Here is a 12143-nt window from a genome sequence, read left to right on the forward strand (position 1 = left end):
TTAATAATAGACTATGACTCTTATTTATGTATACGTTCTTATATATTTTTGTTTTGACTGATTGAAAGGTTATACTAAAAAAAAACTATCAAGGAGCTAGATCGAAAATTTGATACAATAACCAAGGAAACCAGAAGCAATCAAAATCCAAATTACACCAGAAAGACCACTTAACTCGATCGTAAATACCATTAATAACAATAGGAAAATGACTTATTAAGGTAATTAATTTTTTGATATATTCACATCTGGGTAACTATCTTTTTTTTGTACACATTTAGGTAACAAATTTGTTGAAAGTGTTCACATATGACCATTATGATATGCTATAGCAGGTTAAATCCTAGATGTGAATGTTTTCAACAAGTTCGTTACCTAGATGTGTACAAAAAAAGAGTTACCCAAATATTAACAAAACGCAAAGTAAAAATAAATTACACGAATGGTCCCTATGGTTTGGGTGAATTTGTGTTTTTGGTCCCTAACTTATTTTTTTAACTTAGATGGTCTCTACTGTTTGTTCTTGTTGCGCGTTTGGTCCCTGTTTTACCTTAAAAGACTATTGTACCCTTATTAGTTTATTTTTTAATTAATTTTCTTATTTATGTATTTATTTTTTACATATTAAAAAAAAACTAATAGACCTAACATATTTGTATCTCCTCGGATGATCCCTACTATTTATTTTTTATTTTAATTTATTTTTTTAACTCGGGATGATTCCTACTGTTTAATTTTGTTACGAGCTTGGTCTTTGTCTTACCTAAAAAGACTATTGTGCCCTTATTAATTTATTTTTTAATTAATTTTCTTATTTATTTATTTATTCTTTATATATTTAAGAAAAATTAGTAGACCTCACATATTTGTATCTCCTCACAATCTCATCTCTCATCCTCCTCAAATTTTATTCATTTTCCATCTTTAGTGATGTCGACGTCTTCATCATCCCTTCATTTTTCGGTCCTTCAACTCCGTCGAATCAACACCACAACCAACTAAAGATGAAGAGACAATAGGTTATGGTGTTGGTTCGTCAGAGTTGAAGTACGAAAAAAAGAAGGATGGTGAAGACGTTGATGTTACTAAAGATGGAAAAGAAATAGAAGTTAGGGAGGATGAAAGATGGGATGGTGATCGGTAAGACCCAAATTAAATTTCTCAAATGTGGTTTCAGGTTTACGGTGAGGAGATACATATATGTGGAGTCTATTAATTTTTTTAAATATATAAAAAATAAATACATAAATAAGAAAATTAGTTAAAAAATAAATTACTAAGTGCATAATAGTCTTTTTAGGTAAGACAAAGACCAAACACGCAACAAAAATAAACAGTATGGACCATCCGAATTAAATTTCTCAAATATGGTTTAAGGTTTTTGGTGAGAAGATATAGATATGTGATGTCTATTAATTTTTTTAAATATATAAAAAACAAATACATAAATAAGAAAATTAATTAAAAAAAATAAATTAATAACGAGATAATAGTCTTTTTAGGTAAGACATACACAAAAGTACTCTTAACAAAAATAAACAGTGAGACCATTCGAATTAAAAAAATAAGTTAGGGACTAAAAACACAAATTCTCCCAAACCATAAAGATCATTTGTATAATTTATTTTTACTTTTCGTTTTGTTCATATTTAGGTAACTAGTTTTTTTTTTGTAGACATCTAGGTAACGAATTTGTTAAAAATGTTCACATTTAGGATTTAACCTGCTATAACAAATCATATATGAACACTTCCAACAAATTTATTATCTAAATATGTAAAAAAAAAAAAAAAAAAAATAGATACTTAGATATTAACATACTAAAAAATTAATTAACGTAATAAATTATTTTTCCAATATCAATAATATCCTTTGGAAAAGATTCCAAGGCCGTGTTGGGATGCGTGTACCAGTATTGTGAGGTCAATGTTGATACTGAGAAAAAGTTAAAGAATCTTATGATTTTTGCTTTTAGCCGATGGAAACAAATGAGAATGATATTAAGGGTAAAGGGTATTATTGGAATTACACCATCAATAAACGATCAGTTATTGGGTATCCTTCTATGACGGATCTACATCAACATGCAATGAGTGATCAATTGTTGGGTAGTTGTTTCTTGATTTGATCATCTATAACAAACACATCATTTTACATAAATTAAGTTATATAACACATATTCAATAAAATAGATTCTAATAGTACAATAACTCTGTTTTGGTTCTTTACAAGATGCGAAGGACTAAAATGAATCAACTAAAAGACTTTGTCACAACTTGTTAGATATTCATATTCCTATCCCTGGTACCGGCATGCTACTTGCATAGTAGATTCAAACATAAATATCCGTCATTAAAACTTCAACTAAAAGGTTAATGTCATAAATATGTAACAAACATTTTTTTTGTTACAAAATATTATAGTACTACTAGAAATGTAAAAGAATCTAACGATTAGTGAGAAGTTTGTTTATATTCAATTATTTTTTATTACATTACTATTTTATATGTGAGTTTATGTTGATAGAATATGTTAGTTTATGCTTATATATGTTTAATTGTATTTATTTATCTCTATTCGTTTAACATGTTCACAAACATAAACAAACGAAAATAAACAATATAATTTGTTAAACAAAAAAACAGAACAAAAAAACTTGTTCATTCATCCGTTCGTATTCGTTTTTTTATTTGGCTTTAACTTAAACGAATAAACATAAACAAATATTTTTTAATATATTCATTCGCTTCATTAAAAGGTCTACAGAATACTATTGTTTTGAAAAATAAATTTATAATTATAAGGTAGGTACTATTAGAAACAAAAAAAAAAAAAGGTATTTCATGAACCAAAATTCATATTTAAAAAAAAGGATAAGGATACATTTTATAAAAAAACAAAAAACAAAAAAGTTCGTTACTTATTTTCGGACATTAACCATTAACTGAACCAAAATGGGTAATTCAACAAGTATCTTGGTTTATCTTGACAAAATTCAAACAATGAAACAAAAATATTAAATTGCAAGATAGATTTTTTATTAAAACAAAAATATGAATGGCCATAACATTTGATATTTGTAGTTACATTTAGAGTAAATTACACGAATGGTCCTTATAGTTTGGGGTAATTTGCGTGTTTGGTCCCTAACTTATTTTTTTTAACTCGGAAGGTCCCTATTGTTTGTTTTTGTTACGCGTTTGGTCCCTACTATTTGTTTTTGTTATGTGTTTGGTCCATGTCTTACCTAAAAAAACTATTATTTAAATAGGGAAAAATGGTGGGATAGGAAAGGTAAGGTGAGAGGGTGAGGTTGGAGGTGTGTTTATTTAAAAAAAATTTAAAAATCAAGGACAAAATAGTCTTTTTAGAAAAGACAAGGACCAAGCGCGTAACAAAAACAAACAATAGGGACCTTCCGAGTTAAAAAAATAAGTTAGGGATCAAACGCGTAAATTACCCTAAACCACAGGGATCATTCATGTAATTTACTCTTACATTTACAAGGTCTATAATCATAGACTTTAAATCAAACATGAATGTGACTAGACAAGTGGGAGATATTATGGGTGATGGTCACTTCAACTAACCCTACTTGTCAATATTCTTGTCCCCAAATTTTTATAAAAAAAATCTTGTCACCCTGTTATGAACCACAACTTTCTCTAGCCATCAATACAATAAAATATATCAAAATCTAACTCTAATTCGAACTTTTATGATAAATACATGATACCAGTATTCATACTAACAAAACAATCAAACATGTATATATAACAAATCTTTCCACAATGTGCAACTAAATATCTCTAACCTCTTGCTAGCCACAAACAATAATATAAAACAGTTGTCATTCACTTTCTACAACTTTTTATTGGATAAAGACATGTTGCATAATAATGCTCTCTTAAACCTTTTTTTTTTTTTTTTTTTGCTACCGGTGGCAACAATTTTCTCTACCTACACAACCATAATTCAGTAGTAATATATCACAAGGGCAAAAAGGTAAATTCACGAGTTCAAGCTCGTGGGTAGCGTGACCGTCCTTTCTTCCTTAGAAACTCGGGGATTTCCACCGAGCCGCCTTCCGTGAAGGCTGGTGATCTTCGGTTCATTCCAGCCACATCTGCCTGACCCCCCTGCTGCATTCAATCATTTCTACTGTTTGTAAAATCCCAAAACTACCCCTAGGGGTAAAATGGTAAATTTGATCCTAACATTTATTTGGTAGTTGAAGTGAGATATACCTGTAGAGTCCTTCCGTCACTTTCTTCTTGCCGCTTGAATCCGGTTGCTATAAGGGTTATGCTAACCTGAACCAATCAATAATAAAAAAATATATATAAAATTCTTTTGTTTTCCCATTAAAGTAAAAGTAAAAATGTTTTTTTAAAAGAAAATAAACTTTACCTGACCACTTATCGATGGATCAATAACTGCTCCAAATATCAAATTAGCACTCGGATCAACAAGATCATATATCACCTCGGCTGCAGCATTTACCTACAAAGTATCATCCCAAATATTATGATAAAATAATTTCCTCTAATTTTTTCATTATTTAGGGATACTTTAGATTTTTTTTTATTAATACTCAAAAAAGTCTTGCATGTGTCCAAGATGGAAATCAACATGAAAACAGATACAAATACACTAATGTCAATTTACTGGCCCACCCAAAAAGCAGGACAGGCGGGACCCACTCGATCTCTTATTTGTACAAAAGACATAAATACCCTCTTTATCCTCGTAATTGGAAATAACCCTATATATATATATATATATATATATATATATATATATATATATATATATATATATATATATATAGAGAGAGAGAGAGAGAGAGAGAGAGAGAGAGAGAGAGACCTCAAACAATGTCAAATCACTACCACCAGTTATATTCCAGACAATTCCAGTAGCCCTCTCGATACCAATATCTAGCAAAGGTGATTGAATGGCATTCAATGCAGCATCTCTAGCCCTAGTCTTCCCTGTTTTTATTTTAGAAATAAAGAAGAATGGACCATAAGGTCAAAATCGTAAAAATACAACCAAGTAGATTTCATTTCGATTTTCGTTTCATACTAACCGGTTGCAGTTCCTATCCCCATTAATGAGGAGCCTGCGTTTGCCATGATAGCTCTTACGTCAGCAAAATCAACATTTACCAGTCCTGGAATCTGCAAATTTCAAACCATCAAATCAACGAGTGACTGGAGTTGAAATTACTTAAATACCCACGACATGAAATCTGTTTTTATTTATTTATTTTAATACCGTGATTATGTCTGAGATACCACGAACACCTTGTCTAAGGATATCATCGGCGAGATTAAAAGCTTCGGTTACAGGGGTAGAAGGGGAAACTGCAGTTAATAATTTGTCATTTGGAATGACAATTAAAGTGTCGACATTTTCCCTTAACGATGCAATTCCTTCTTGTGCTTGAACAGCTCTTCTTCGGCCCTCAAAAGAGAAGGGTGTCGTCACAATACCAACGGTCAAAATTCCCATTGACTTTGCCACACCAGCGATCACAGGGGCCCCACCAGTACCTGTTCCTCCACCCATCCCAGCCTGCATGCATGCACATAATCAAAATTCAACCTCGCATCAGCTAAATGTTAGGGAAAACATACAATAAGCGCATCTCTTTTGAGGTCAAAATAAATTGAATTGGTTTCTATTAAGTATTATGATCCGATTTGTTTTAACCTAAGATAATTGCTCCCTTTTCCTTACAAAAATTGTAGCTTTCGAATAGATACAAAGTTAGATGGATGTGAATCTCATATAGATGTTAAGATTCCAAAATTATCATGCTTGTATAACGTGTACATATACATTACATGGTTGCATTTAAGTTGTTGCATCAAATGGCATTGTTAATCATTATTATCTCCCAGCTTTTAGCAAGTAGCATTTGAAATTAAATCTCCAAATATAACAGAAGTAAAAACTTACAGTCACGAAAACCATATCTGAACCATAAACAGCTTCTTCAATGGATTCTCTACTTTCTTTAGCAGCATTCATACCAACATCAGGATTACCACCAGCACCAAGTCCACGAGTCAACTCTTCACCAATCTGCAACCGTTGCTCAGGGAAAACAGGTGACATTCTCATGGCTTGAACATCAGTATTCACAATCCAAAACTCAACACCCTTCATTTCACTTTCAATCATACGATTAACTGCATTTGATCCACCACCACCAACACCAATTACTTTAATCTTAGCCTCATTGTAGTTACCTGAACTTGTTGAATCTCTCAAAATCTCAGTAACATTTCCACCCAAACTGTTGTCTTTAATCACTGTGTTGTTTCCCTCGCCTCTAAGCATGGAAACCTCTGGATGCAGATTCAGAAACTGATCTTTGTTGTTGAACTGATTGATATTGTGAGAGTTTGCCAAACATCGAATTTGGGGGATATGAGCGATCTTGTGGGAAGTATTTGGAAACGCGTGTTTGTCATCAATCATCTTCAAGGAACTTGCTCTCCCTCCAAAAACAGTTAGTACCCCCATTGAGTTTCGAGCTTCTAAAGGGATTAATGATGGCGGTATACATGTTGTCATTATAGGGTTCCTTGCGCACAAATACCTGGTTTTCAAGCAACACAAAGATGGTTTACTTGCGAAATCAATGAAATTGAATCTATGGTTGTACAAACTAGATTAATACGACCAGGGTAAAATGCAGCACGATTGTTTGTAATGCAAATTGAATTGAAAAACAGCGAATTCGATAATTTAAAGCTCAGATAACAGCGTAAGCGCAGAAATAAGAACCCTAAACATAGATAATTTCAGCAAGACATAAAACAAAGTAAAAAAACCCAAAATGCGAATTGGGTGTATGCACGCATATGAGAAAGAAACACCAAAAGGCAATAGGGTATGTACGAAAATGTGTCTGAACTGAGAGAATGAAAGTCGAAAACCTGTGATAGCTGCGGTGGAGCAAGAACAAAGCGGCGGCAAAGTTGGGAGAGTATGTTGCAGAAGAAAAGGGCTAAAAACGAAGCGGGTGTTAAACGTTAATCTTGAAGTTGTCGTCTTTACTCGCTTCAGTTTGTTAATTGTAATGTAAATTAGAGAGTTGCTTGAAAAATCTTCAAAAGTGAAAAAGAAACAACATTTCTCACATGATATCCTTATCGCCGAAGCCTTTCATTGGTTGGCTACCTACATTTCTTCTCTTTACCAAAATCGACATCGAATTTTGTTTTATTTTGCTTCTTAATTTCATAATATTGCTCCCATTTCATGGATTATTTTTCTTAGTTTTAGTTTTTTAATCATGATTTTAACATTTGCAAAATGTAATTTAGGTTATGTTAATACTAAACTTTAACAAAAATAAATTATTTGTTATAAAAAACTCAATTTCTTGGTATTATATCCATCTCCTACAATTATTTGAAACTAAGAAAATGATGACACAATGTGTATTGTATTGTACCTAGCGTTGTCTTTTAGACGTGTAGATATTTTTTATAAAAATTGTGGTATTTGACAAACATATACTTCAATCAAACATCTCAAATATTTGGTCTTATGTTTTTACTAGTATATGATTAGACATATACTAGAATTAGGGTTTATAGTCTTGGATTCAAAGCATGTACAATAAAGAAACCTAGATCCAAGCTTTAGGGTTTGTATGAGCACATAGGATGTCTTATGACCAAAACCCATCAGAGTTAACCTACAAATTAGAAATTAGATGTTACATGTTGCAAAAGAATTAAAATTTAATAAGCTAGCGGAGGCTTTGGAAGGATATCACGCCAATTACCAAGTTCTGTAAAAGTAAAAAACGAAACTTGCTTATGAGAATGTCGTTCTGGTTGTTGGGAACAAACAACTGAGAAAAGACTTAAGTGAGAGCAGTCGTAAAAAGGATGAGTTGTGCCAACTAAACATGGATTTGCAGATGAGAGTTGATGATGCTTGTGGTCAAAAATCTTCCTTGGCCAAAGCGTTGGAAGACATGAATCAATAATTTAAAGGGTTAAAAACACATTTTACTGAGAAAGTTTCTAGCCTTGACATTGCTTGTTCGGAAAGAGAGGTGCACATCAAACTCTTAGAGGATGAACTGGCTTTATGCAAGGCTATTGTGAAGGAGAAAAAGGTTATAGTGCAAAAGTTTGAGTCTGAGAATGTTGTAGCTAAACAAGAAGTCTTCGTTCGTGTGTCGACGAGGGTTTATATTAATGAAAAGTTGTTAGTTATGAGCTCTCCAACGAGGTAGATTTGTATTGTTCCTTAAAAAATTAATCTTTTTGCTTAGCGTTTGGCTCTTGATAGGCTTCCTACTAGTCATTCTCGACAATCGAGGAGTTGATGTGCCTTCTCTTTTATGTCCTCTTTGTGATGTGGAGGTATAGTCGGCTACTCATTTGTTTTATGGTTGCTTATTAGCTTCTAACATTTTACTTAACTTGGTAGATGTTGGGGTGTTACGTTTCCTAAGCTTTCTTCATATGGAGGATGGTTGGAGTAGGAGTAGTTCAAAAATATTTGTTTATCAGGTATCGAGAAGGAAGTGAATTTCAGGAATATCTTGCTATTTGGATTTCTAAACTAAAAGCTTCGATATTTTTTAGAACATTGTTATGCAGTCTTTATTAATGATGTAGTGGTAAGTCTAAAATAAACATTACATTAATTAGGTTCGATGGCTGCAAAATCCTCACGTTGCTATTATATATATAATATTTCTGTTACTTCCTATCTACCTTTTTGCTTGTCTGGATTTTATAAAAATTTATGCCGTTGAAAAAAAAAACAAAACAAACAAACGATATAATATTTCATAGTAATCGAGTTTAATACATAAAAGTAAAAACTATAGATTATAGAATATAGAAGCTATGATAACAAACAAAATGGTAAATCGACATTTGTTCGACTCAAACATAAGACTATAGGGAATGGAGTCTAAAAAAATTATATCATATTTTTTAATTTATATAATTTTTTTAGCTCTAGCCACAGCTAACATGTCTCTAAGACTTGTTAGTAGAACTGACAAATGAGATGCCATCACTCTACAGGACAAAAGCTAATCTCAAACTGGACATCGTGAATGTTAGTTCGATAATCAATCTCAAAAAATGCACAACATTTGCAGAGAAAGAAAAAAAAAACACTACGAGTGGCAAAAAGGGAACCTATGATCACTATATATAATTCACACAAGATTCGACCACGAGCAACTAAAACTTTCACGGGACATTCGTGATTCGACTATACATTCAACAAACAAATGGACCTTAGAACGCTAAACGTTCCTAATTAGTAGCCCGCACGCTTTTACCCCTTGAGTTTTGCTAAAAAACAAAACAAAAAAAAAAAAACAACCTATATATATATAATATAATCTCATTATTTCGCACTATATATAGTTCTTATTGAGAAGAAGAAGAAGAAAGCGCTAATCTCCCTTGAGATTCATTTGGCATGCAATCATGGTGGACAACTCGAGCTTCTCCTCAACACCCTCAACTTCTCTTTCGTCTTTTGAGCTTTTGGTAGTGTTTTCATTCTCATTTCTTCAAAAACCTGCACAAAAGTTTCAAACAAGTTAAAATTTTGTCGAAAGAACAAAAGTTGTTTCCAAGAAAGATCAGTCTAAAAGATGTGGACACCTGTTGCGTTCTTTTTCTTTCTAATTCTGCCTGTTCACCATGAAAAAAATTTAGTACTTGGTCCAAAACTTATAAACTTGAGGGGGTGTAAATGAAAATATTCATTTCTTACCAGAGCTTGTTTAAGTTGAGCATTCTCTTCTTTCAGCATGTTCAATTCTGCCTCTAATTCTACTGTGTAAGCCTTCGAAAACATAAACCGAATGAAATCGAGAACAATAATTTCAGAAAAGCTCAAAGCATCCATGATCTGATAAAACTAACGTACCTGTTTTCTAGCTCGAGACCTCGCAGCAGATTCTCGGTTTTTTATCATCCTTCGTTGCCTCCTCTCCACCACTTTCTCTACTGGACCATCGATTATCCGCTTCCGTCCGCCCCTCATGCCGCCCATATCCATGCCGTACTGATTCCCGCCATCGAGCTGACTGTTGGTAATCCCATCGGAAGACACCGGACTCACCGGAGACCCCATCCCTAATCCCTGCCCGTAACCACCTCCATTTCCAACCATACCTCCGTAACATGAAATCGGCTGAGGTTGGTAGGTGCTGCTCCGTTTTCCACCTCCGGGGTACCCTGGGGCCTCCCTAATGAGCGGTGAGTATGGTGGGATAGCGGTGGCACCACCTATAACAGGCCTTCCCATGTGAGCTGAACCAGGCGGAGGACCAACAACACGGTTGTTTCCGTTGGGATACAACCCAAAAGGTGGCGGGGGTTGCTGCTGAACTGGTGGAGCATTCGGATGGTTCTGTTCCCGAACTACCCCCGCCTTCACTAAGAAATCCTCAAGAGTCATTTCTCCATAAGTAGGCTGACGCTGGGCTGACCCGGGAACCTGAGCATTGCCGGAGTTATTTCTCTCTTGTTGGTGTTCATGTTGTGTCTTTTGTATCTCCGACCAGACTTCATCGACGGTTTTACGGGAGAGTGGGCCCGGAAGAGTTAAGGAGCCTTGTCTAGGCAAGCTGTGTTGCTTAACCATCATATTCTGTTCGGCTGAACTAGTGTTGAGTCCCATCAAGAACTGTCCGCTACTGGTGGCGCCACCATTAGTAGCCATGGCGGCCGGAGTGGCGGCAGCTGGAGGATGGGCGGCTTGTCCATGAGCCTGGTTTTCTTCAGCTGTCCAAATGCTGTTGAGGAACTCATCCATGTTCATTGACCCAAAATTCTTTCCACTTTCGCAAAGAGTGTGTTGAAACTCATCTAGAGTGAGAGAATAGATGGAAGATTGGCGACCCAGCTGTGGCACAAGGGCATTTTGGACATTATTATTTCTAGCCTGGTTTTGATCGGCGGACTGCAATGGGGATTCAACTTCGCCGGGAGACATGATTTCGGATTCTAAAACCACCATTCGTTTTAATTATCGGTTAAAACGTCGATCCACTGTCGAATAGAAAAACAAAACTACAAAACATCAATCAGAAATAACAAATCCTGTCGAGTCTTTCTAAAAAACCTTTTTTGAATCAAAATATCTACTTTAACCCTAATGTGTGGTCCTCGGATCGTTATTTATAAAGGTACATAGTGTGATTCTTAATCGGACCATATATAACCATGGATTAAAGCTTTCCATAAGTACACATCAGAATCACACCGATTGATTTGACCCATACAACATAATCAAGTAACATCTTTTGATTACTTGCAAAATACCTTAAATAAACCGCCTTCGAGGTAATCTTAACCACCTTATTAGTAAAAATACCACATAATCAAGATCTTGAAACTTACGAATCAGAGATGATTAAGCACCAACTTGATTAGCAAGTCATAATTATAAGAGCAAATAACAGATCCATTAATTAAGAGCATTAAAGATTTGTCATAAAGATTCAAGTGCATGCAGATACCTTCTATGGTGGCGATCAGTAGATCTAATTGCAGGATATCAGGTCAAAGTCTAGAATCTTGAAAACGCCTCATTGGTGATATGAACAACCTCAAGCATGCTCAAGTTTTCCAATTCTGGAAAAAAAAAGGATGAACACTATTAGCTAACTGATCTAGTAGCTACCATATTTATATATATAGTTATACCTATAGAGAGAGAGAGAGAGAGAGAGAGAGAGAGAGAGAGAGAGAGAGAGAAAGTATGTAAAGGGGGAATCGGAAATTGCAGAAACTTGCAGTGGTAGTGTTGAAGGCAAGAAAGGGGAGGGAGGGAGAGAAGTGGGACCCAGTGAGGGTAGAAAGGTCAAATACGATGTCGAACACAGCAATGGAAGATGAGTAGATGTAGTGCTGCCATCATGGTAAAAGGTTAGAGGAGGACTGCAAATTTCATGCAAAAAAACAGCAATGGGAGGAGAGAAGATGGTAGGAAGAGGGGTATTTTGGGAATACGGAAATGCTCTTCGATTGACACGTCTTGGACAGGTGTCTGTTTGTTAGCAGCCTCGTATTCTGTAGCGTGCTTTGTTTTCTTCCACGTGTCCTTCATATTTCAGACAGCATAATCGA

General features: G+C 34.4%; 2 protein-coding genes across 3 annotated transcripts; both read right to left on the bottom strand.

Annotated features, from left to right (window-relative positions):
* Positions 1-3688: 3688 nt before the first annotated feature.
* On the bottom strand, positions 3689-7188 carry FTSZ2-1 (Tubulin/FtsZ family protein). 2 transcript variants are annotated; one of them, XM_078973410.1, is made up of 8 exons: positions 6954-7188; positions 5968-6613; positions 5281-5580; positions 5093-5183; positions 4870-4994; positions 4411-4503; positions 4248-4313; positions 3689-4139 (listed from the first exon to the last, which is right to left on the bottom strand). In XM_078973410.1, exons 2-8 carry the CDS (start codon positions 6586-6588, stop codon positions 4020-4022), a joined length of 1416 nt encoding a protein of 471 aa, XP_078829536.1. In that variant the 5' UTR covers positions 6589-6613; positions 6954-7188; the 3' UTR covers positions 3689-4019. The 2 variants fall into 2 exon arrangements, with proteins under 2 accessions (XP_078829536.1, XP_078829535.1); XM_078973409.1 differs by having other exon boundaries at positions 3689-4142.
* A 1892-nt stretch (positions 7189-9080) lies between these two features.
* On the bottom strand, positions 9081-11922 carry ABI5 (Basic-leucine zipper (bZIP) transcription factor family protein). The gene is made up of 5 exons (XM_078973931.1): positions 11534-11922; positions 9937-11063; positions 9781-9852; positions 9669-9698; positions 9081-9582 (listed from the first exon to the last, which is right to left on the bottom strand). Exons 2-5 carry the CDS (start codon positions 11029-11031, stop codon positions 9487-9489), a joined length of 1293 nt encoding a protein of 430 aa, XP_078830057.1. The 5' UTR covers positions 11032-11063; positions 11534-11922; the 3' UTR covers positions 9081-9486.
* Positions 11923-12143: the final 221 nt, after the last annotated feature.

The sequence above is a fragment of the Lactuca saligna genome, chromosome 9 (genome assembly GCF_052625555.1).
Source record: "Lactuca saligna cultivar CGN05327 chromosome 9, ASM5262555v1, whole genome shotgun sequence".
NCBI classification, from domain to species: Eukaryota; Viridiplantae; Streptophyta; class Magnoliopsida; order Asterales; family Asteraceae; genus Lactuca; species Lactuca saligna.

Excerpts from the sequence above, each read along its gene's own strand:
- ABI5 (XM_078973931.1), bottom strand. The coding sequence starts at position 11,031 with ATGGTGGTTTTAGAATCCGAAATCATGTCTCCCGGCGAAGTTGAATCC. Across the intron at positions 9,853-9,936 it reads GGTCTCGAGCTAGAAAACAG|GCTTACACAGTAGAATTAGA; the intron begins GTACGTTAGTTT and ends ATGTTTTCGAAG. Across the intron at positions 9,583-9,668 it reads AAAGAAAAAGAACGCAACAG|GTTTTTGAAGAAATGAGAAT; the intron begins GTGTCCACATCT and ends ACTTTTGTGCAG.
- FTSZ2-1 (XM_078973409.1), bottom strand. The coding sequence starts at position 6,588 with ATGACAACATGTATACCGCCATCATTAATCCCTTTAGAAGCTCGAAAC. Across the intron at positions 4,504-4,869 it reads GTGATTTGACATTGTTTGAG|GTAAATGCTGCAGCCGAGGT; the intron begins GTCTCTCTCTCT and ends GATACTTTGTAG. Across the intron at positions 4,314-4,410 it reads ATCCATCGATAAGTGGTCAG|GTTAGCATAACCCTTATAGC; the intron begins GTAAAGTTTATT and ends TGATTGGTTCAG.